General features: G+C 38.0%; 1 protein-coding gene across 1 annotated transcript; it reads right to left on the bottom strand.

Moving 5' to 3' along the window:
• Nucleotides 1-1,485: 1,485 nt before the first annotated feature.
• On the bottom strand, nucleotides 1,486-7,349 carry osgin2 (oxidative stress induced growth inhibitor family member 2). Its single transcript, XM_067409325.1, has 6 exons — nucleotides 7,016-7,349; nucleotides 4,075-4,167; nucleotides 3,763-3,899; nucleotides 3,485-3,676; nucleotides 3,110-3,201; nucleotides 1,486-2,786 (listed from the first exon to the last, which is right to left on the bottom strand). Exons 2-6 carry the CDS (start codon nucleotides 4,139-4,141, stop codon nucleotides 1,502-1,504), a joined length of 1,773 nt encoding a protein of 590 aa, XP_067265426.1. The 5' UTR covers nucleotides 4,142-4,167; nucleotides 7,016-7,349; the 3' UTR covers nucleotides 1,486-1,501.
• Between the last annotated feature and the right edge of the window lie 5,882 nt (nucleotides 7,350-13,231).

Genomic DNA, 13,231 nt, shown 5'->3' with positions numbered 1-13,231 from the left:
AGTGTACCATCGTGTCTTTTGATGATATCTGCTGTCTAATCTGTCACTCCACACAAAGATTTTCTCAGCAATCTAAACTTACAGTATTGAATGGCTGAGGTGAAAACTCAATGCTTCATAAGTTATTTATTATTTCAAAGCAATATAACATTTATTTGGCACTATAGATAAGTATGAAGTAAAACATTTCACTATTCAGTGCTGTGAAATACCTTATTGAGGAGTCAAAACCTGTTGCAAATCTCAAAATCATCTCACATTGTATTAATCTGAATTCTCTGATAATTTTACTTACAAATTACCATAGGGACTGACAAACACCATGGTTACTATAAATTACAATGTACTGTAGGTTTGGCACTTGTTTTAGGTTACAGTAAAAGAGTAGGGTTGGTTTGGATGATGACTGATAGAAAACATACACATAGTCCAGGTCTTACAATATGACTTTTAACAGTAATCCTTCTGAAGACCAAACTTGTCTAGACCATGAACTTGTGACTCTGTTGCTGTAGTGACCCAACACATTAGCTCTTTGACGTCATCACACAATCTACAGCTTAGAGTTATCTTAGGAGCCTGTTATGCAGGATTGGATTGCAGTGATGCACTGGGTGAAAGTTTTTTATTTTTATGTTTAAAGTGCTATAATATTAGAATATTTATCCAAATGGACCGATTTAACAAATAATTTGGGGTAAGGCTATGTTTGTGCATCATTAATTATTAGGCAAAGTAATGCATTAGCTCATTACGTCATCAAGGTTTTTGAAATTGTGTGCATATTTATATGTATAAACTGTGCGTTAACTGGTATTTCACTGCAAAAAATTGCTAGTGCAGTTTAATCATCTGTTCTTTAGGTATTACCTTCCTTTACAGCATAGTGTAGGCCTCCTTGACTTGTACTGCATTCACACTGACAGTAATTAAATCACTGAAGATCGCTGAGTCTCTGAGACTTTGGTGTCTAGTAGGCATTCCTACTCTGCCTCTATGTCCAACTCAAGTTGCATCTCTTTGCTCTGTTCAACCTTGTCACTTCTCAACAGCAACAGTCTCTGTTGCTTATGATGCCAACTATGAATGATGTTCAATTGCTTTGCCGCTACAAATCGTTGTCAGTGTGAACAGCCCTGTAGGCACTTCGATCCTGACTGAGAGATATGCAATCTATAATGTAATGCAAGAGCAGATAACTAATTACAAATAACAAGGCAACTAACAGCAACAAGAGGTAAAGCATACTCCATCTAGACTTTAAATAACATTGACATATTGGCACATTATTTCTGACCAGCAAAAACGTCTTTTGTAAGACAGTCAACCCAAGACTCCATTGGGAAGAGAGTAGTTTTCCTTGCTTCTGCTCATTTTTATAAATGTACTTTCTCTTATAAGTGGTTGGAAAGTTGAAGTTTCATTAGTATTCACTGCATACATATAAAGATGAGATGTATCCCATGATGACTGCTGGCATGAAACACCTTATCTTGGAGCCTTAGACAAATCCTCTTCTTCCGCCCCCACTTCCTTCTCTTCCCCGTCCTCCACACCCGCCTTCCTCAGCGATCAATTTCCTGTTTTTCTTCATCCTCTGTTTCAGTCTCTTGAGCAAACAGCTAGCAATGCCAAGAGCGCCACCCTTCAAGAAGCGTACAAAGTTGTCACCAACAAGGGGTCCCATGGCAAAGAGCCCAGGCTCAGCATTGCACTCAAACGTGTAAGGGTTTATGTCGACAGGATTCTGTCTGCAGGAGATTGGCCTACTGGGATCCAAGCCAAGGTACTGCCCTTGCTCCTTTAAGAAAAACAAGTTAGGATAGGCTCCGATCAGAACTAGCACCATAGAGACTTTGAAGACTCTAAGGACACCATTGGACCCCTTCATCACACAGTGCATGTCAGGCTGGAAGGAGAGCACACAGTGCTCAGGGAAGCTGGTGTAGTCTGGGAACAAAGATGAACTAGGAGCTGTTGGATTGGCAACAGGGGATGCTGGGTAAACTTGGGAACACATCATGTGGTAGACCCTGTGATATTCAGGGTAAAGTGTCTTTGGCAACTGTTTGAAGATGAGACCTGGGTCATCAGCACGCTTTCGGAATGCATGCAACACGGAGACACTGTGGTTCAGGGCACACAGCACTGCATCGGCTGCGCTAAGCCCCGCCCCCACTACCAGCACAGGGTCAGAGGAAGAGCCCAGGTTGCCGTGACAGCTTACAGCCACCCCAAGGTCACGCACACTGTGAAACACATAAGGGAGATCCTCCCCCTCTACTCCCAATCGAGCTGGAGAGTCAGATGCCCCTGTTGCCAAGACTACATTCTCTGCAAATAAGCTAAAAGGGACATGAGTGTCACCTTGGAATTGTTGGTAGCCCCTGACCTCCCAGAGTCCCTGTGAAAGCCCTTGAGACACCCCAGTTGTCTCTTTCACTTCTTCTTTGCCTCTTTTATCTTCTTCCTCCCCAATCTCTCCCCTTCTACTGCTAGTCTCCATTCCATTTTGTAACTCATTACTAAACCCATTTACCACTCCATTCTGACCGTTCTCTGTGCTGTTCTTATTGCAATAATCAAACCCATTTTTCACTCCATTCAATTGACCATTTATAGTGTCCTTTTCATTCCCAAGACTGTTTTCATGACTGCGGTGAAGTTTTTGAACAGAGGTGACATAGGTATTGTCCACAAAGTTCTTTTGGAGACCCATGAGCTTGACATAATTTTTGTAGTAGGAGGAGATCTCATCTGGAGTGGCTCGATCATTGGACACCACCCTATGAGAAAATCACACACATATACGAAGGAATACATCAATCTCTGAACTTTCTAAAACCATATATCTGTTTGATAAGACCCGTAATATCTTCTTGATATCCTTGAGAAATACTTATGCAGAGATGTCCAATCCTGCTCCTGGAGGCCCACCTTCCTGCAGAGCTTAGCTTCAAGACTTGACAAGCTGAATCAGGTGTGTTTAATTACAGTTGTAAGTTAACTAAACTTTGCAGGAAGTGGTACTTCAGGAGTGGGACTTGACACCCCTATACTAATGGAAGCTGCCTTATTCATGTATGCAGATCTCCTCCATAGTACATACCTCCTTTTGCCTGAAGTCAAATCTCTGTAGTTGACTCCTGGTAACTCCATCCATATACCAAGACTAATGGTCAGCATCGATCCTTCCATTGCCTAGGAGACCAGAAGGACAAGGTTTGTCAATAAAGGAGATTTATACAAAAATGACTGTTAGGGTTATAAATTCAGATCCAATTTTCTTCACATTATGCAAGTTGAACTGGACAACTAGTATGTCGAAACTCTATAATACTACCCTAACCTCAGAAAATCCTCAAATCTGTCCTCCTGACAGTTAGAGAAGGTTCTTTTTTCAATTGATCTTTTTTTTTTTATAGTTTAGGCAGTTAACTATAAACCCTAGCATAAACCCTACAATTCCAGAGAGTTCACTCACATGCCATGCACCTCCAGGTGTAGCTTTGCCCAAGACCAGATGAGGAATGTGATGTTTTTTTTCCAGCCTCCACTGCAGTACAGAGGGGAACTCAAAGCCCATATCTGCATTTGGATGGAGGAGTGTGTCAAAGAGCACTGCCACAGGGTTCCCTGAACGCCCCTCTAAACCTTCGCAAAGATATTCTAAATCCTACAAGAAGACACATTGGGCAATATGTTTATTGCACATTTGACCGTAACAAACTCCATAACTGTTTCACCACTCATCTTTTTTACCTGTTCAGTGATGGGAAGATGCTTGGCTTCCTGTAGTTTACGAAAGAGGATGGGGTTTGGGTGCACAGCCATGGGATCTAAATAAGGAGTATACCCATTCAGAAGGTATGACAAGCATATACCGGAAGGGCCATTACCTGTAAAGGGGAGACGAGAGAAGGTAACTATGGAATGTTATATTTCTGGGCATCTTTTTTTCTTTAAATACATACTATTGTTATGAAATATTACTTTATATTCATACTAATTAAGAGTCATCAGGATTGGTTGAATCTTGATGAATCTTATAATGTTTGCTCCTTGATGACTCACCAATGATGACTACTGGCACAGTTCGAGTACAGTCCCTCGGCACAGAACTTTCTTCCAGCAGAGGCATAGTGGCAGCCAGAATTAGAGCTGGCACTAATGAACACAAAAGACATTTGTCAGTCAACATAAAATTAACCCTGACTGCAACATCTCAGCATATTACAGTAATGCCATATATAAGAAATAATTGATGACGGATTGTTGAATTATTAGAAAAATAATGCACAATCAAGGTGGAGATGCCGCCACAATGCTAACCGGAGTTTTCATTATTTTTCAATAATTCAACAGCCCAGTGTCAATTATTCCACTTATACTACGGTAACCACATCTCAAAACGTTGTTCAGTTGTTGTATTTCAAGACATTTGTGTATTTCAAGACAGGTTTTTGTCCTTAAAATGCTTTTGTGTAGGACTAATTTCTTAAGCATCTAATCCCAAGCCTCTGTTGCTTATTCCAAAACATAATTTCTGAGCTAGTAACGGAGGCTTTAGCCACTGATAGCAGAATAATGCAGTTGGAGAGAAAGAGAGAGAGTGAGATTAAAGATATGCAATTACCTGTGTCTCTCAACAGTGTTCGCCATTAGCGTCTCCACTAATAGCAAAACTGTGAGTTTATCTGTTCCAAGAACAGCACCATTATTACCTCGCTAGTGAGAAATTTCATGTAGCTGTTATAGTTGTTAAACTATTTTACTAATAAATTCGTCAGAGCAATGCTGTCAACATGTTTCTGTGTGAGTGTGTGTCCGTACTGTAGGCTGTGTGTGCGTGTGTCAAGACCTGCCTGGAACTACTTTAGCTGTGCGTTTCCCTGAAAATAATTGCACCTTAAAACTTTCACCAACCAGTCAGATTCAAGCATTCAACAGCCCCGTAGTATAAATGTGGATATTTGCTAAAACTGCCTTTGTATAAAAAAATGTTCCACTTTAAAATATTACCTTTTGGTGTTGTGATTTTTGCATATTATTACTCGCACTGAATATCTGAAATTGATTAATACTCAACAAATACATGGTAACCAACTTGTGATAGCCTGCAAATTCTATTCTAAATCTTGTGTCTTGTCTATTGTTGTTTTTGTTTTAAGCTTTAGTGATTGCTGATGCAATTTTAGAGTTTTATTTTGATGTGTTGCATATTTACTTGCATTTACAAGCTATTTTTTTCCACATGAGAGCTTAAAATGTATTAAAGTTTTTAACCATAGAACCAAACTAACAGCAACTTCTCCCCACTTGTCATATCTCATGTGCAAAAAAGTTCTAATAACAAAAATGTCACCAACTATGTACGCAAAGATGGCCTTGCTCGAACACTTTACCCTGCTGAGCTAATGCTAGCATTAGCTCTGTCACTGCTTCCTGACAAAAGCAAATCATAATCAGTTTTATGGAGTGAGGCACTGTTATCTGAGCACACTCATTGTCTCGACCTGACGGGTGTAAATCCCCCCTGATTACACCTCAGTTTGGCCTGTAATCCATGCTGCCCGCGTTTATGTTTTTCAAAAAAGTGGGCTTGGCATGCTGACAGTCGGCACATCGCAGCCACCCGTCACAACCTGTTTTTCTTTGACCCTTGTTGTTTACTCTTTTCAGAGAGAGTGCGCGGGATTCCAGGCATAACCGGGGGTGAGGATGGCGGGACAGGGGTGTGTAAGGGGCGGAGGGGAGCATTGGCAGTGTTTGGAACTGGCATTTCCACCCCACTGCCCCATTTAACAGTCTCCTGACCACATTCACAAGGGGTACTCACATGGTCTGACCAACCCCTTGTTTTTCCACACTCATTTGTCTCTGTTTTCAAAAAAGACTCAATCCTCATAACATGTATTGCACCGCTCTCTAGAATACTTTCAGCGGTCAAATATTTCTAATTAATGACTGCTGTCCAGGGAAAAACAGTATAATTGACAACTCATCCATAAAACCAAATGTTGTGTTCATGTTCTGATCTTTTCAGTATTTTTTTCAGTTATATAATGACTGGCTGACTGTACATTATCCCTTATATATTTAACAAAGTCAGTGCCAATACCAATTTTGAAGCTGCATTAAACTGTTGATTAATAAGTAAAATCAATAGTATTGCATGCTGCTGTTTTGTGAACAAAAAGTTCCTCTTTCATTGACGTTAGACATTCAAATCTCCACATTCAAGTTGTTTGAATTCTTAAAACCCTCTTCATACCAATATCTGGTATCATATGATGGGAAACCAAAACATCAGACATGGCATCATTCATTATAAGCATCTCATAACTATGTGAAAGTACATTAAAAGTGTGAAGAGAGTTGTACAGCTAGTGTCATGTCTGTGTGTGTTATCTAGACAGAGCTATCAGTGAGTTTAAGGTTCAGACTTGTATGTCAGTATGTACATATGCGTGCATGTGTCTGTGAAAGCATGTGTGTATGCATGTTGCATATAAGTTTATACGCCCCCAAAATAATAGATGCACACTGAAAAGACTGGCAAATACCCTTCAAAACAGTTTGAACAGCATTCGGGCAACACTCATTTTAGATATTAACTAATGGAGTGGCAATGTTTCTATGTTACTTGCTCTGAATATAAATCTCGTAACATGCCTGTCAAAAAAGTATAGGCTACATAGTCTCTGTTTTTGTTTTTATGGCCTATGTCTATTCATGCATAAGTCTGAGTATCAAACATCTTCCTGGGGCAAAATGTTAACGGCACAGGAATGGTAGTTGTTTTAATCTTTCGTTGTAGAAAAACATTTCAGGTAGAGATAAAATGACAACACTGGCTGTAACTTTAAGCAGACTAAAATGCGTGTCAAAACGAAATGCTTTCTCTGAAGCGAATATGTTTGATATTAGTCTGGCATAATTTAGGTCACATATCTACAGTCGCATGCTACTGTTCGGAATGGTAATAAAGACGTTTCCATAGTTATTTTCTTACCTCCAAGCGAAAAATCTTCAGATTATTTCGTGTTTTTTTTTTTTCAGATTCGCGTATCTCTAGAAGGCTCGGGATGCTGCACGCGGTATAAATAGTCCGTATCCCTAGTGGGAGGTTCCAAGCCGAGTCACCGAATGACATGGACGAGTGATTTTCTAAAGATGCTGCTGACTGTTTTCTGGGAAAGCGCTGGATAACTAATAAGTATAAATGATAGTGAACAATATTAAACCGACGTATCACGTCGCTGAATCATATACTCCAGAGTATCAGCACAGAAAAACTGCCAGGCGTCAGTCTCCATCTAGCATCATCTGTGCCTCCCTCGTGCCGCACCGGCAGGCATGTAGAGCGAGCCCAGATACGCGGAGTCTGCCTGGCGCACATGGTATCAGAGAAATAACAGCACGCGCTTTTTCCCGTTAAACGGGAGGAAACTCAATCGATCATTACTCGATGTGCGCGTCAGGTTTGCAAAAACATCACCTTAAATGCCAGTATGTCTTTTATCTTTTATTCAATATACTTGTTGCTTTTTAACTGAGTAAATGTGTGAGTATTGGTGGGTTTTATTCTAAAACAACTTTTTTTTTTTAATAAAATGATATAAAAGTAGAATTATAGGTTATTTTGGTCTACTGAGCGTCAACATCCGTCATTTGCGTGGTTTTAGTGTCCTCGTCGGAGCGCTTAGATTGGGTCAGTACATTTAACACTTGAATCATTAAATGACTCTTATACGTAACAAAGCTTCTTATTAATTTAGGTCAGCTAGAAAGTGCGTTACTGCTTTGAAGAAACTCTTGTAAGAGGTGAACAGGACAGGTGGATGGATGGTCAGACTCAGAAGCGTCCACTGCAGAACGATTCACTGGTGACTCTGATGGCGCAGTTCATGTAATAGGGGCTACAGTGTTTCCTAAACTAATTTACAGTAGCCTATATGTAACCTCTCAGCCCTAAGACCTCACCAACCAAAACGACGATCCTAACCCTAACCCCATATTAGACTGGATATCATGTCATTAATATCTAGTAGTATCATTGTAGTTAAAACAATGTTGTGGAAAACAGACTCACTAAAGTAGCATATTCTCAAGTAGGCTATATTCTCTTACAAGTGTCATCATCCATGTCACTGTAAAAATTGCACACATTATTTTGTTGTCTTTTTTATTAAGGGAACAGGAAAAAATCTATTGGTCATCTATTACTTATTTTACTTTAATAGTTTATTTCTGTGGGTTTAACAGACATACATAGGACATAGCCTATCATTGATATAGCTTATTATTTTAGTTTTTATTAATATTTTGAATTAGTATATATAAACAAACCGAATTCTGGAAATGTTGGGATTTTTTTAAATTTTTTTTTATTTGAATAAAATAAAAACTAAAAGACTTTCAAATCACATGAGCCAAAATTTTATGCACAATAGAACTTAGATAACATAACAAATGTTTAAACTGAGAAATTTTACACTTTTATCCACTAAATGAGCTCATTTCAAATTTAATGCCTGCTACAGGTTTCAAAAAAGTTGGCATGGGGGCAACAAATGGCTGAAAAAGCAAGACATTTTGAAAAGATTCAGCTGGGAGAACATCTAGCAACTAATTCAGTTAATTGATATCACGTCTGTAACATGATTAGCTACAAAAGGGATGTCTTAGAGAGGAAGAGTCTCTCCAATCTGTGAAAGAGTGCATAAAAAGATTGTGGAATACTTTAAAAACAATGTTCCTCAACATCAAATTGCAAAGGCTTTGCAAATGTCATCATCCACAGTGTATTTTTTTTTCTTTTTTTCTTTTTATTATGCAAAACAGACAATTACAATAATTACAGAAAACAAATTAAATGCAAAAAAAAAAAAAAAATACAAAGACCAACAAAACATACATAACAGTACAATTTGGGTGTGTTTGTGTGTGTGAATGTAAGTGTAACTGGGTGTGGTAGTGGAAATATATATGAATATATATGACAATAATAATGATGAAGAGGGTAATAGTATCACACAAGAGGAGAAAGAAAAAAAAAAAAAAAAAAACTGATAAATGAGGGATGAGAAAGATGACAAAAGTAACAGTAATAGCAATATTAATAATAATAATAATAATAATAACAATAATAATAATGATAAATCCAATTAATAAGAAATGACAAATAGTAATAATAGTATTAGCAGTAGTAGTAATGATAAACTTATTAACAAATATACTCACTTCATCCGGAATGAGGGGGGAGGTTAAAGGATCAGGAAGAGGACCAATAAAGTTAATAGTAGAAGTAATAACAATAATAATAATAAATAATAAGAATTTTAGTGACAATAATAATGATGAAGAGGGTAATAGTATCACACAAAAAAAAAGCTGATAAATGAGGGATGAGAAAGATGACAAAAGCAATAGTAATAGCAATATTAATAATAATAATAATAATAATAATGATAATAATAATAATAATAGCAACAGTAATAACAAAAATAATGATAAATCCAATTAATAAGAAATGACAAATAGTAATAATAGTATTAGCAGTAGTAGTAATGATAAACTTATTAACAAATATACTCACTTCATCCGGAATGAGGGGGGAGGTTAAAGGATCAGGAAGAGGACCAATAAAGTTAATAGTAGTAGTAATAACAATAATAATAATAAATAATAAGAATTTTAGTGACAATAATAATGATGAAGAGGGTAATAGTATCACCTATCCAATCCTAGCCATTGATAGTAATGATAATAGTAGTAATTATAATAGCAATAATAATAATAATAATAATAATAATAATAATGGAAATATTGATACAACTATTAATAATAAGGTTTTATAAAGCTGCCTCTGACACCCCTCATGGCCATGGGATAGAATAGACCCCCGCCAGCGTCATGTTGCAATAGGCTATCAAGGTGAGGTGCTGCGAGGGCCAGGGTCCCAAACTCCATACTCAACCCCAGCCGCCCCACACATGCCACGCTTACCCTGCCTTTGTTTTTTTTTTTGTTTTTTTTTTTTTAGGTTTTTTTATAAATATGGCAGCTTTCATTGTTATACTCATGATATGTTTGTCAACTAGTGTATAATGCATTAAAAAAGTATGGCGTGCAGCATGGAACCAGTGCAAAGCCCAGGCCGCCACGCACACGCCACACTTACCCTCTGTGTGCTTTTTTTTTTTTTTTTTTTTTTTTTTCGCTTTAAACTTGTTTTATATTCCAAATGAATGTGTGTGTGCACCTCATCTAACATGTGAAGCATTAAAACAGCGAGACAAGTGCTGGGCCAGCCGGAGACAAGAAAACCCAGGTGAAAGTACAAGCTGGAGGGCGAAAGCCCAAGGCCCCTGGCCCCACACCACACTAACCCACAACTAATCAGAACCGCACATGGCAGGGGCTAGTATGCCACAGCCGACCAGGATCCAGAAGCAGCGAGAGAGAGAGAGAGAGAGAGAGAGATTTAAATGTAATCTTTTAAGTATTTTATTAATATTTAATATTAATTGGTGTTGCTATCTCTTCCTGACCCCCACCCCCCAGTCATGTGTGAATATTAATGGTGTATCATTGAGGATGGCTTCAGACAAAGAAGGTCAGTGGATTCATGACTGTTGGAAGTTAAAGAGAGATGACCAAGAGGGGTGTAATTCTGGTGTATTATTGTGAGTGGAGGTAGACAAGTTTTCCATGGAGAACAGTGTATAACATCATCAAAAGATTCAGAGAAACTGGAGAAATCTCTGTGCATAAGGGACAAGCCCGAAGACCTTTATTGGATGCCCATGGTCTTCAAGCCCTCAGACGACACCGCATCACTCATCGGCATGATTGTGTCAATGACATTACTAAATGGGCCCAGGAATACTTCCAGAAACCACTGTCGGTAAACACAATCCGCCGTGCCATCTGCAGATGCCAATTAAAGCTCTATCATGCAAAAAAGAAGCCATATGTGAACATGGTCCAGAAGCGCCGTCGTGTCCTGTGGGCCAAGGCTCATTTAAAATGGACTGTTTCAAAGTGGAAAAGTGTTCTATGGTCAGACGAGCCCAAATTTGAGATTCTTGTTGGAAATCATGGACGTCGTGTCCTCCGGGCTGAAGAGGAGGGAGACCTTCCAGCATGTTATCAGCATTCAGTTCAAAAGCCAGCATCTCTAATGGTATGGGGGTGCATAAGTGCATACGGCATGGGCAGCTTGCATGTTTTGGAAGGCACTATGAATGTTGAAAGGTATATAAAGGTTTTAGAACAACTTATGCTCCCCTCCAGATGATGTCTATTTCAGGGAAGGCCTTGTGTATTTCAGCAGGACAATGCAAAACCACATACTGCAGCTATTACAACAGCATGGCTTCGTCGTAGAAGAGTCCGGGTGCTGAATTGGCCTGCCTGCAGTCCAGATCTTTCACCTATAGAGAACATTTGGCGCATTATTAAACGAAAAATACATCAAAGATGACCACAAACTCTTCAGCAGCTGGAAACCTAAATCAGGCAAGAGTGGGGCCAAATTCCAACTCCAGAAACTCATAACCTCAATGCCCAGACATCTTCACACTGTTTTGAAAAGAAGAGTAGATGCTACACCATAAACATGCCCCCGTCCCAACTATCTTGAGCTCAATGAGCTCATTTTGTGCATAAAATAGTAAAATTTCTCAGTTTAAACATTTGTTATGTTATCTGTGTTCTATTGTGAATAAAATATTGGCTCATGATGAAAATCTTTTAGTTTTTATTTTATTCAAATGTATTATTCAAATAACAAAAAAAACAAAAAACAAAAAAACAATTTATTAATATGACCCTGTTCAAAAGTTTATGAACCATTGTTTCTTAATATGTGTGGTTACCTGGATGATCCACACATTTGTTGTTGTTGTTGTTGTTGTTGATGTTGATGAACAGTTAAACTGCCCAATGTTCTTCAGAAAATTCCTCCAAGTCCTGCAGATTTTTCAGTTTTCCAGCATCTTTTGTGTATTTGAACCATTTCCAGCAGTGACTGTATGATTTTGAGATCCATCTTTTCACACTGAGGACAACTGAGGGACTCAAACACCGCTAAAAAAGGTTCAAACATTCACTGATGCTCCAGAAGGAAACACAATGCATTAAGTGAAAATTTTTTGAATTAGAAGATCAAAAAAAAAAAAAAAAGTACTTAATTTGTCTTCCAGGAAACATGCAAGTATCTTCTGTTGCTTCCGAAGGGCAGTACTAAATGAAATAAAGGGATATTTAAACAAAATAAGAAAAATTCTGTTTAAAAGTTTTCACCCCCTGGTTCTTAATGCACAGTGTTTCCTTCCAGAGCATCAGTGAATGTTTGAACCTTTTTTAATAGTAGTAACTTGTTACTTAAGTACTTTTTTTTTTTAATAGGTCTATAAAAACTCTGTTTGAAACTTTTATACTGGGCATACTGATAGCCTACTAATCAGTACAAGCAGCAAAGAACATGACCTTCTCACTTTTCTATCAACTTCAAACATGCAATAGGCTTTTACAATGGGAAACATTGCCTTTCATCATGTCGGTTTTTCATCATAGACAAAAGTAACGAATTTGTGTATACTACATGAAGTAACCTTCTGCACACAATGATAAATTGGTAGCTAAATATTAAAGAAAATCATTCTGAGAGAAAAAGTAAGTAAACCCATCTTAACTGATCTGAGATTTTGAACAAGTTTAACACAATAGGCTGGTGATACGCCTGCCCTTTCCTTACTGCCCTTCAGAGCTTTGTATTAAATTAGTTTGGATATTGTACTCTTTAACAAAGTAGTTGTTGACTGTAATTGAGCAGCTGGTACCTTAATTGGATGTTGATTTCTGGTATTGTGATTGATTGTGTTTATTGCCTGAGACTGATGTGGCACTGCATGGGATCTGCCAGAGTGATGGTGTTACTGATGACTAACTCAATGGACAATTTGCTGTTGCCTCTGGTAACTATGTAAAATTTACTGTAGACATCCAAACGAATAGGTTATGTGTGCTTAAAAAACAATAGGCCTATTATTATAGGCTAACAGCTCCCATATCACATAATACATTAGTCCTATTCTTTTGCACTGCATGTAGGCTATGTAAAATGTAACAGTAGCCTTTTCAATGATATTGTATTTTCTTTCTTTCATGGTATGTAGCCTAATCTCATTTGTAAATGTAACTAATAATTACATTTCTAAAG

This window comes from Chanodichthys erythropterus, chromosome 2 (assembly GCF_024489055.1).
Source record: "Chanodichthys erythropterus isolate Z2021 chromosome 2, ASM2448905v1, whole genome shotgun sequence".
In the NCBI taxonomy this organism is placed as follows: Eukaryota; Metazoa; Chordata; class Actinopteri; order Cypriniformes; family Xenocyprididae; genus Chanodichthys; species Chanodichthys erythropterus.
This window is presented reverse-complemented; position numbering and strand designations above follow the sequence as displayed.